Genomic DNA, 12,294 nt, shown 5'->3' with positions numbered 1-12,294 from the left:
CAGTGTAATCCCTGAAGGCAGGCTTTAGGCTTAAAGTTACAAACATATACAAACAGGTTTACCCCATAAGGGAGGTGACCTGGCAGCCAGCAGTTCAGCCCAGGAAGTTTGCAGACGAAAGGAAGATGGAAAAGGGAGAGAGTGGCAGCATGCCTTGGCCTTTTACCAGGTCTGGAAATGTCACACCCACCCACTAATCACATGCAAGGAAGGATGCTCCAGGCCAGGAGGAACAGGAAGTTCAACTGGCTGGACCAACATCCCCTTGCATGTTCACTCTAGGAAAACAAGGAATGTTGTCTTTGACTGCTCCCAGTGGATTACATCCCACATCCTGCAGAGATGAAAGGGGCCTCTCCACCTTAGTTAGACAGAGCCAGTATCTTTCCTCTCAAGCATAGTTAAACTATGAAGCTCACTTCCAAAGAGGCAGTGATGGCCGCCAACTTGGATGGCTTTAAAAGAGGGTTGAACAAACTCATGTTCTGATATTCTTCGTCAACATACAGCTTTCTTCCTTTCCTAACTCAGAGTCACAGTTGTGGTGACATCCATGTGCTCCTCCAATGGCGATTCAGTGCTCAGCTCAGCTTCCAATCTGTTGTGCCACCTCCTAGCATCCAGCAGCTTCTGGACCATTTTCAGATGCTGCCCTCCTCAGCATCCTTCTAGCTCAGCTTTCACCAATCTGGTGCCCCCCAGATGTTTTGAACTTTGATGGGAGTCCAAAACAGTTGTGGGAGTTGGAGTTTCGAGTATCAGGAGGCTGCTGGGATGGCAAACGCCTGGGTCCTGAGCCTGGGACCTTTCACAGGCACAGTAGGCCATTCTCCTGAGTGTTGAAGCCAGTGTGGTGTAGTGGTTAAGAGCGGTGGACTCGTAATCTGGTGAACCGGGTTCGCTTCCCTGCTCCTCCACATGCAGCTGCTGGGTGACCTTGGGCCAGTCACACTTCTCTGAAGTCTCTCAGCCTCACTCACCTCACAGAGTGTTTGTTGTGGGGGAGGAAGGGAAAGGAGATTGTTAGCCACTTTGAGACTCCTTAGGGCAATGATAAAGTGGGATATCAAATCCAAACAACAACAACAACTCCTCTTCTTCTTCTTCTTCTTCTTCTTCTTCTTCTTCTTCTTCTTCTCCCCTGAACCCCCAGAAGCTGCCTTTGACCAGGTCATCCCATTTCCCCAGCCAGCTTGGTATCATCCCCCCTGACTGGCAAGAGTCCCCTAGGGGGGTGGGGATTGAACCTGGGCCCCTTCTCTTTGCAAAGCTTGAGCTATCTCTGCCCACCCCCACATGCCCTCCTCCTCCTGCCCCCACTTTCATTCCCTGTGGCCCTCTAGAGAAAGAGATTGCTGCTGTCCTTTGCAAACTATTCCTGGTTAGACCCTGCTGGACTCCTCCATCGTGCCCCAGACCAAGATGCAACGGGCACAGGTCGGGGGTCTGCATTTCTGAAGTGGTCCTGCTCAGGTGGAAACTAAGGGGCAGCAGCAAGCCCAGTCCCAAGAGCCAGCCACGCCACTGCGGCTGGAGGCGGATTCTCAAACGGAAAACCCAAGACACTGTAAAACAGCATGCCACCCCTCACCCCTGGCTGCCGCCAAAGTATCAGGAGAGGCACCAACCAATTCCCCATTAGCCACCCCAAGACCTCCGTCTTAATGGGCCCGAGAGCCTCCGAGAGGCCGTCAAATCACTCCAGGAACGAAGCCGCAGAGCACTCTCAGGCAGCCGCAGAAAAACCACTAATTAGACGCAGCCTCTGATGGCATCAGGAGGACTGAGCTGAGCTCTCTTTTCAGGGGCAGGGGGGGGAAGGGGGCTCAGGCTTGGCCGTCTGCTGCTTACAGCCTTGCCACCAGGGCAGGACTTAGGGGCACAAGTCCAGCCCCCCTGCCCTCAGTGGGGTTGGCTGGCCACATTTCCAAGGAATCCTCCGCAAGCTGACTTGGGAATAGGCTTCGTTTGGTTTTGTGGAAATTACATCTGACGATGCTCCTCGGATGATTGCGCTCTAGGTGAACTGAGGGCCAATATGACATCTCATTGATGCACCTGTGCCTTTAATAGGTGGGGAGTGACTTAAATTGCCCAGGATAGGGAGCCTGATCCAGGTCAGGAGGGGGGGGAGGGGGCTTTAACTCTTTTGCCTCTCACTACTCTTCTCATCAGGACCACCACAGATTTGTGGTGGGTCTACACCAGCCTCACTTGTTTCACCATTATATAAGAGTATAAAACCGGGCCAGAATGGAGGAGGAGGAGGAGGAGGGGTCTGTCTAGGCAGGCAAAGCGGACTTTCTACACCAGAGCAGACCAGCTCCTTGCATTTGATTTCAATTCCTCTCTCCTTGACAAAGATGCAGCTTCATTAAGCCCGATTAGCAGCACGACATGGTGTCAGAAGTGCTGAACGAATGAGGAAGGCTTTCAGCAGAAAATGTGCACCCACCTCCGAGAGACGGGCTTGCCATGGAGCCAGCCAGTGTGTGCAATCAAAGGTGGAGGAGAGCTCCCAAGGATCACTGGCTTGGGGGAGAGCAGGGGTAGACCACAGACCCCAACCTAGCCTGAAGGATGCTGCAAAATAATAATAATAATAAATAAATAAATCTGGCACATTTAGGCAAAGTTTTGCCTCCTGTTGATGGGTTCTTCAATCTATACACCTGATTGTGCTATGCAGGAGAAGGAGGGAAAGTGGCAGAATTAGAATTGTTATTTTGCTCCTTGTGGGTGTTTATTACATTTTATGCCACCTTTTCTTCCAAGGGTCTCAAGGCGGCATACGTTGTTCTCTCCTCCTCCCCCCCCCATTTCATCCTCACAACAGCCCTGTGAAGTAGGTTAGGCTGAGAGGGGGTGGTGCCTCTGGCCCAAGGTCGCACAGTAAGCTTCATGGCTGAGCAGGGATTCAAAGCCTGGTCTCCCAGTTCATAGCCGAATACTCAAACCACTACACTATACTGCCAACTAAGTTCCACTCAAGTAGACCCATGGAAGTTGAGGGGCCCAGGGGCATCTGGTTGGCCACTGTGAAGACAAGAGGCTGGGCTGGATCCAGCAGGCTTTTCTCATCTTCCTATATAACGGTTTCTGCAGTTTAAAAACATGCCCCAATGATTGAGCCCTGTGTTCCTCGATCAGCCCAGGGTGGGGAGGAGGAGGACAAAGTGCCAAATTACAAAACATAATCCCCGGTTCTGCTGACACGTAGATTGTGCAGATTTAAGGAAGCGCCTGGTTTCTGTTCCACTTCCAGTAACTTCATATTTTCTCCAGGTTAACAGGAAACCTTGCTATAGATACCAGGCATGGCGCCAGCACAGCAGGCATCCGTAAGCAGCCGCCTGGGTGCCAACAGGGCTCCCTGCCGCTGCCTTGCTCTGAGCCACCCTAGTAATTGGCATAATGGTTAGAAGTAGTAGCGGTAGTGGTATTTATTAAATTTGTTCATTGTTTTGTCTTGTCCAGGACAATCCAAAGCAGCTTGCATCCAATCTGTCCAGGGCATTGTCTTGTGTGAGGAGTCCCCTGACTCTATTACTTTAATTGGTTGCAGAACCTGGTCAGATAAATAAACCCAACAGGTGCAGCTGCAAACATGGAGAGACCTGCTGAATCTTTGCTTGCTGCTAAATCGGAGCCATAAGAACAGCAGCGTTTGCTGGAAAGGGTCAGGATCCGGTCACCCTCTGGCCAGGCCTTATTAATGCCACCTTTTCGGCGAGGCTTAATTGCCAATCAAAGGCTCTTTGCCATCCCTCGAGGCCACGTGCAACAAGGTGGACTAGGAAGCCTATAAATAAGTAACTATGATCTGTATGTGATTTGATATTTTATTTATTTCGGTAGTTGAGGAAGGAAAAACAGTAATTCTGGATTGAGGTAGTTCCTGCATGATCGTTTGTAATTAGGAGGGAGGAAGCCGACAGGAACTCAAGAAGAATGTGAAATGAGATGGATTTTATTGTCTTGCGTTGGGTATTTTTTTTATCTCCTGCTTGTTTTACGGGTAGGCTCTAATTATTTTAATTTGGTTACTGTCGACGTTTACGCCGTGTTATGCTTGTTTTTGGAAACTTATGTTTAAAATGTTAGAGAATGCTTTGCAAACAAACAGTTTACAAGTCCTGTAACTATATCAGGCCCAAGGGAGCCTGTCAAATCCGACATCCTGTTCTCAAGAGTGACCAAATGCCGCTGAGGATCTAGGAATCCAGATAGACTGCCTCTGGACCTGGAGGAGCCACAAGAACCTATTAGCTCTCACCTTCCGTATGAATTTGTCCAATCCTCTTTTAAAGCCATCCCAGTGGCAGGGAGTTCCATACTTAACTAGCTTCGCTGGGGAAAAGGTATTAAGAAACCGAAGACCGCTAAGCTGGAAAGTAAGATGCAAACATTATTCCTCCTTCTCCTCCTCTCTCATACATTCCCAAACTCACTCATTTCCTTATATTATTCTAGCATTTGTTCAGTTTTAGACACCAATTGAAAATGTATCTTTTCCGCCCGGCTTTTTAGTATAAGTGATGCTTGGACTATAGAAATTTGATATACTAGTATGATGTCTGGATTGGTGTTTTTTTATTTTAGATTGGTTTTAATATTTTATTGTTGGCTTTTTTGGTACACTTTATTGCTGTAACCTGCCCTGAGAGGGGATAGGTTTTAAAAATAAACCGTTAAGTGAACAACAAGCTCTTGCACATGAGAAATGGGGGGGGGCAGGTTATACATACGTAACCCTCTTTAAAGAGAAGTCATCCACCTCCCTGTTCTTTGTTTTGTCACTACAGTGAGAACATTGAAGTGCCTTCCGGTTAAAAGAGAAGTTTTGCAAGAAGCCTTTGTTTTCCCCATCTGTGAAAAAGGCATAGCTATCCCCTGAGCTATTCAAAGCAGATAAGCAAGGGCAGCAGAGAGCTAGTGTCGTGTAGTGGTTAGAATGCTGCATTAGGACTTGGGAGAGACCAGGGTTCAAATCCTCCATCCCTCCCTCTCGGCCTAACCTACCTCACAGGGTTGTTCTGCTGCTCAGATGAGGATAAGGACCTGGGAGACTAAGGTTTGAATCCCCACTTGGACGCAAAGGACTCAGCTACACTAGCCAATTTACGACGCTATAACTGCGTTATAAACATGTGACACCAGGTGGTGCTGTAGAGCATAAAACTTTGTCTATGTGATTTTACATATAGCTTTTTTTCCTTTTGTTATAACGATTAGTTTGTGACTTATTTATAGTGTCCCAAGTGGCCTTGGGCATAGCTGTCAACTGTTCCCTTTTTTCAAGGGAAATCCCCTTATTCCAAATAGGATTTCTCGCAAGAGGGAAAAGTTGACAGCTATGGCCTTAGGCCAATCCCTGCATCTCAGTTTAACCTACCTCTCAGGGTTGTTGTGGGGATTAAATGAGGAGGGCCAGAACCATGTGCACCACACTTTGAGCTCCTTGGAGAAAAAGTTAGGAGATAGCTGCAATAAAGAAATAACTCATGGGAGTTTTACAGCCACACCCCTGTTGAGAGGGCAGACTCCACCATCATTTGCAATATCACAAAGGGTGTTGGGGGTCACAGGAGACACAACCTGCACAGGTTGCACAGCAGCCAAATGCCTCAGACTGGAACAGCCTGACGGACTCTATTGAGAGTGCCACAAACCCAGACTGCAGTGCAATGCAGGGGCTTACACTGGAGTAAACCTCCCTGGGAGGACAGGCTTAAGATGCCTACCAAATTGGTGGCTTATTGAACAAGAAGCAGTAAAAGCCACTTAAGGTTGCATTTAAATGATTAGCAGGAACTGTGACAGTGACTTTTTTCTGGATTCCTTACTGAGGGTGGAGGGTAAGAGGGGGCCAGGAATTGCCCCCCCCCGAGCCTTCCCTCCTATGCCCCCTCTGTTCAAAGTGCCACAGCACCTCAAATGCCACCCATCGCCTGCAACCATGCAACCCATCACCTAATGCACATGTTGCAGCTGATGGTTAAACCCTTATTTATTAATGCATAATTAATTTGCCACAAATGAATTATTCAGCGTAACCCTTCGTCCTTTTTCTTTTCATTTCCACCCATCTCATGGTATTTTGTGGGAGTGAAAACGCCAATGATGGCAGGCCAGATGGGGGCAAACCTCCTATCTGCTCAGAAAGGTACAAAGTCAGAGTGTCTCTCTCTCTCTCTCTCTCTCTCTCTCTCTCTCTCACACACACACACACACACACACACACACATACACACCATGCCAATACAGTGGTATCTCGGGTTACATACGCTTCAGGTTACAGACTCTGCTAACCCAGAAATATTCCCTCAGGTTAAGAACTTTGCTTCAGGATGAGAACAGAAATCGTGCTCCGGAGATGCAGCGGCAGCTGGAGGGCCCATTAGCTAAAGTGGTACCTCAGGTTAAGAACAGTTTCAGGTTAAGAACAGACCTCCGGAATGAATTAAGTTCTTAACCCGAGGTACCACTGTAGTAGCCTTGAGGAAGAGTCTCCTATGAATGCACCCTTTAGATCGATTCCAGGGCTCAGGTGATTGGGGAGGGAGGGGAGGCAATTGGCATGGCTGCAGGTGCCAAATCATACCTGTTCCACGTCGTTTAGTGTGGCAGCACCTGCACTTTGGAACTCCCTGCTTATTGAGGTCAAGAAGGTGCTTTCACTGTATCCATTTCCTTGCCTGCTAAAAGCATTCTTGCTTAGACAAGCCTACACAGATGCATAGCAAGTCGATGTGAATTTCAATCTGTTTTAGATTTTCATTGCTGTATTATTTTTTCCCTTGATTTTCTTGTTTGGCCTTTTTGTAAACCGCTTTGGGCTTTTCATTTAGAACCAAGCAGCGTCTAGAATTTATTCAATAAACAAATACATAAATTCACAACTGCTACAGGAGGAAGTCTGCTGGAACCATCAAGGGGGCACCAAATTTCCCACCTCCTTTACCCTCCACCCCGCCTGTGGGGGGGCAGCATATTGATTTTGCTGCTATTTGGATCGCTCATATTGCTAGGCGTTGTTTCTTTATTAACCTGAGATGTTTATTTGTCCTGTCAATATTAGGGTGACTTTTAGTTTAAACTGTGTTGTTTCTGATCTTGAAATGTTGTTCTGTTTTATTCTGTACGTTGCTGTGAGTCGCTTTGAGCGTGGTTCCGAAGAAAAATAAAAATAAAAAATCACAAGGAGGAGGAGGAACTTCCACACCCTGAGCCCACCCCACTCCTCTCCAAATCCTGCCTCTACCTGTTGCCTTCTAGAAACAGAGGCTGAGGGAGCCATCTCAAAAGCGACCATGCTGAATCCCAAACCCAAACAGTATAGTTGCATCTGATGCTGTTGATCCTGCAATGCTTCTGAATACCAGGTGCTGGAAACCGGGGGTGGGGGGCAGAGGGTTCTTGCTCTCAGGTGCTGCTTGTGGGCCCCCCTTTGGGAGACCTGGCTGGCCACTGTGAGGTAAGTCACGATGCTGGACTAGTTTGTGTTAGTTTCTCTTTGCCACTGAGCAGTGCTTTGGAGTCACAAGACTCTGTTTACATTCCAGAGACAGTCCAGGGCTGTTGGAAGTCTCACAGGAGAGGAGATGGATGTGACGTTACTGGTTTCCTGTTCCTTTGTTCCTTTGTTTCAGTAGCTCTCTGCTTTCATAGAGAGAGGATGTCTTTTTCTTTGCTGTCTGCGTAGAAGATACTAGAACTCTTTAGCCATGTAGCTCATACTATCTCATCCTTCCGCATGCTGCTGGAAACTCTGCTTAATGGGAATGTGCCTGAGGCCTCATCAAAGGCTCAGGTCGTTAATTATTTGTCGGGAGGGCGATTCCAGAGGAAGATGAGCTTTATTAGCTTGGCCGAGCGGAGATCCCGACATTTTTGACCATTGGCCTCATCCAGCAGGGTTCTCCATATGGACGCCTACTGTGATAGCCAAGCCTCCATGGCCAGGGGCAGTCTAGCTGTGCATTCCAGATGTTGAGGAGCACAGGCCTCCCATCTCACTGGCTGGCCCCTGTGAAAGACTTAAGTGGGCTAGCAAATCTCTCCACGTGGATGTCTATTGTGATAGTAGAGCCTCCTCTGGGCCCGCCCTCAAATGTCCTGCAATGCCCCAGGGCATTGTGGGGAATGACAGCTCATTGCCAGCTGCCCAGCACAAAGGCCCAAAGTGACCAAGTCAAGCCGAGGGCATTTGGGGGGCACGGCTAGGACATGGCAGCTCTCCGAGGGTGCCCAGTTGCCATACCAAAGTCTATGATGCCTGCATTGCAGGGGGTGGGAATAATGGCCTTTGGCGTCCCTCTTTCAGTTTGACAATTCTATGCCTACCAGCACAATCCTGACCCATCGCTAGTCTGAGGTGGCCACAGAAGCAAAGGGGAGGGGTCCAAGCACTAACAGGGGACCCTCCCCCCACAACAATGCACAAAATTGTCTCCAAGTCCCTCCCTGCTCCCTTTGCTTGGGAAACAGTGACTTGCCTTAGGCTTGGGAGGGGGGCAAATCTTGAGGCACTCCAGCTGTTTTGGCTCAGAGCCGAGGTGCTGGGGGGGGGGTGCGCAAAGTTGCTGTCAGCAGAGGAGGTTCTTTCCTGAAAAGGTCACGTCTCCCCCTCCCCTTTAATCCGCTTAGCCAGAGGGGAGCTGAGAGCCAGGCCATGTTTACCGGCCTGCTTAAGGCTGCCTGGAGCTTATCGCTCCTGCCATCCATGCGCCAATCAATACTTTTCATAATTCATTTCCCACCCCCCACCCCCACCCCGCTCTCCTGCTTAACTCTGAAAGGGGAGCAGAGCTCCTTCCCCTCCCCAAAGAATCTGTCTCTCTTCCACACAATCAGAAGCCTTGGAGGGATGCTGCCAGCCAGTGTGGGCAAAGCTGAATGGACTCATGGTCAGACTTAGTTTAAGGCAGGAGCCTCTGTTCCTAAGAGTGTTCCCTGCCGGACAAGAACAAAGGAGATCTGTGCTGCTCTACCTCTGCTTCCCCACACTGGGCAGCCACAAGCCACAAAATCATAGACTTGTGCAGGTAGAAGGGACCCAAATCCAGGAATCACTGACAAAAGGGAGCCCCCTCCACTCTGGCTGTTTCCCCCAGCAACTGGTGTTCAGAGGTAGAGTGCCTCTGCAGGGGGAAGTTCCACCTCCTCTATCCCGGCTCCTCGTGGCTCTTAATAGACTTTCTCCTCTTGTAATTTGCCTTTGGGAAAGAAGAGCCCAGTTTCCCCCCCAAAAGCAAGCTTGAGCATTGGAACACGTGAAGTGATGACAGTGCCCTTAAGCATGGGCAGAGTGCCTTTTGCTTGCCACAGAAAGGAAATGCAACCTGCCTCCCCCACTTGGTATTTATACAGCGGTATAGAATATTTATTTTCAGCAGCCCCAAAGCAGTGAAAAGGGGGGCCCTTGAGAAAGGCGGCTCTGTGTGTGTCTGTGTGTGTGTGTCTGTGTGTGTGTGTGTGTGTGTGTCTGTGTGTGTCTGTGTGTGAGGGGCCCCTTAACCCTGTGTGTGAGCTTGTGGGGCAGAGGGAAATGTTGCTATATGGGGCAAGAGGCAGATTTGTGCAGCGTGTTAACACCTTGCCAGAAATTCCAGGCCCCTGCGAAGGCAGTGTTGACATGAGCCATATGGAATGATAAACAGAAGCTGTCACCCCAGAGGAGACGCATGAGGGAGGGGGACAGATAGGAATCAATACTGGGTTTTTTATTTTATTTTTTCTCTTTTCTTTCCCTGTCTGATTTGACAAGAAATGAAGGGGGAGATCATATCGATATTCACCCAATCAACTGTGCCCCCCTCCCTCCCCTCCCCAGGACTGTTCTACATAGAAGATGCCAGCCCCCCACCACCCTACCTCCGCCACCACCCGCCTCCCCAAAAGGCAGCTGCATGGCAATTCCTGCCCAGCATTGCTGTGGGTTGGATTTCGGAGAATTTGCATCCACTCTGCGCATGCAAAGGCGGCAGTTTGCAACTGATTCTAAATAGGTTAGGTGGCATGGAGGTACAGAGGTGGTAGGGCAGCTTCACCTGTTGGATATCCACCTGCTGCTGAAGCACTGGGAGGCGGCCTGGTCAAAGGAAAGAAGAAGGAAGTGGGGCTTAGTGGGACCTGGAGGGGAAACCAGCCAAGCACACAGAAGAGAGAGTGAGGAGTCTCAAAGAAAGAGAAAAAGGGAGGAGGAAAGAGAGAGACCCTCCTTAGGTCAACCTCACAGGAGTAGGGCTGGGTGATATATCGATATATCATCCAAAACCAATTTGAAATCTATATCATGATAACAGTTTCATACTTTTTGACCTCGCAATACATTGTGAATCATGGTGTGTGTGTGTTTGTGTTGTGCAAAAATCACAATGTGGGAAAAACCATGAAGCCGGCCAATACACAGCTCCATCCTTATTTCAGACATTGTGATATGTCGGTATATCGTGATGTTTAACTGATGATATATCGTGATGTTGAAAACCAGGTATCACCCAGCCCTACCCAAGGAGCATTTTGAGAATGGAAGAGATGGACAGGCAGGAAGTGTCAAATTTATTATAATAATTATTACATCTTTGAGTCCAGTTCTTGATACAAATATACACACGTTTTGGGAAGGCCTGCGATCGGAGGAAGAGGCCCCAGCACCCCCCAGAAGGCGTGTCCAAGGAGAATGAGGGGCTCCGGACGAAACCTCAGTGGACCGCCTCTCTTCATATCTCAAGCCCACCCCATGAAAACACACAGAATCCCACATGAGCTGGGGGGAGGTCACTGGAAGGCCACGGCTGAGGGCGTGGTGGTGGTGGTGGGGGGTGTCCACGGAGGAGATGGTTCTGCAAAGACAAAGACATGGGTTGGAGGCAAATCGGTAGACCAATCCGTCCATCCATTTCACTGGTGTTCGTTCATGAGATGGTGCCAACCACTTTCGGCTTTCATTTGTGCACAAATTTGCATTTCGCCTTGGCGCAGACATTGCTTTTTGTTGCATTTTGTTGTACAGTGGTACCTTGGTTCTCAAACGCCTTGGTACTCAAACAACTTGGAACCCAAATACCGCAAACCTGGAAGTAAGTGCTCCGGTTTGTGAACTTTTTCTGGAAGCTGAACATGCTCCGTTTTGAGTGCCACACTTCTGTTTTGAGTGTTACACTGAGGTCTGTCTGTTTTTGCTATTTATTTTGCGTTCTTGTTTTTGTGTGTGGGGGGGGTGTTTTTGTTTTTGCTTTTGTGACTGTGTGGAACCCAGTTCAGCTACTGACTGATTGATTGTGTGGCTGCAGTACATTGTTTATTTTATGGATCAGTGGTCTCGTTAGATAGTAAAATTCATGTTAATTGCTGATTTAGAGGTTGTTTTTAAAAGTCTGGAACGGATTAATCCATTTTGCATTACTTTCTATGGGAAAACATGCCTTGGTTTTGGAAAGCTTTGGTTTTAGAACGGACTTCTGGAACAGATTAAGTTCAAGAACCAAGGTACCACTGTACTTATTTAAAGAGGGAGGTGTGTGTGTGTGTGTGTGTGTGTGTGTGTGTGTTTGCAAACATCAAGCATGCCATTGCCCCTGCCTTGCTTCTAAGTTGCCCCACTCCGAGGAGGGGAGAGACTGCCTTTGCTATTGGAGCGATGCCCAACTCCTTCCAGGACCTTTTGGCCCCCTGTTCTCATCATCACCAACTAGGATGGCCGATGCTGAAGGATCGTGCAAGGCATATTGCCCAGAAATAGCTGGAAATAGTGCACGGTCCACATTCCTGGGCTCCACTTCCAAAGGTGGGCCGTGCAGAGGATGCTCTCCATGCAATAGCCACAGCTCAGAGTGAGGAAGAGGCAGGACAAAGCACTGCGGGGCCCTTTTCCTCCTTAGCAGCCCCTCCCCCACCCCTTTCACCCCAGGACCACAATGGGAAGCCAGGAACCCTCAGCCATCCTCACCTGACACGCCAGCCCCACAGGCTGCCCCCTCTGGCATCGGCCTCATAGGTGGACGTCAAAGACCCCGTCCTCCACCGCTTGCGTGTCCTCTTCCTGGATTTCTGAAAGGAGACCCGAAGGAGGGTGGGGGTTGAATTGAAAGGCACTTTCGCTAGGTTCCTTGAATTACAGCCCCCAGCAATGAATGAAATTCATTATTTCAGTCACAGACCAGTTCCAGCCCACATACAATATCAAGGAAGTCATAGGGATACATTTGCATTTGCCTTCAATTTAATATCACAAGATAGGCTTTGGGAAAAACTAAGCACCTCAAACATAGACAGACGTCTACTGTGTCT

The 12,294-nt window shown here is 48.9% G+C and overlaps 1 protein-coding gene across 1 annotated transcript in view; it reads right to left on the bottom strand.

Moving 5' to 3' along the window:
* Positions 1-10,546: 10,546 nt before the first annotated feature.
* The window catches only part of RASGRP2 (RAS guanyl releasing protein 2), a 42,522-nt gene continuing 40,774 nt past the window's right edge, over positions 10,547-12,294 (bottom strand). The window contains exons 16-17 of the mRNA XM_082204292.1: positions 11,954-12,054; positions 10,547-10,847 (exon numbers count right to left, since the gene is read on the bottom strand). Of these exons, the coding sequence (XP_082060418.1) occupies positions 11,996-12,054 (59 nt within the window). The 3' untranslated portion in view covers positions 10,547-10,847; positions 11,954-11,995. The remainder of the gene's footprint in view (positions 10,848-11,953; positions 12,055-12,294) is intronic.

The sequence above is a fragment of the Podarcis vaucheri genome (genome assembly GCF_965113315.1).
Source record: "Podarcis vaucheri genome assembly, chromosome: 16".
NCBI lineage: Eukaryota > Metazoa > Chordata > Lepidosauria > Squamata > Lacertidae > Podarcis > Podarcis vaucheri.
The sequence above is the reverse complement of the archived record's forward strand: the minus strand, read 5'-3'. Positions and strand labels throughout refer to the sequence as shown.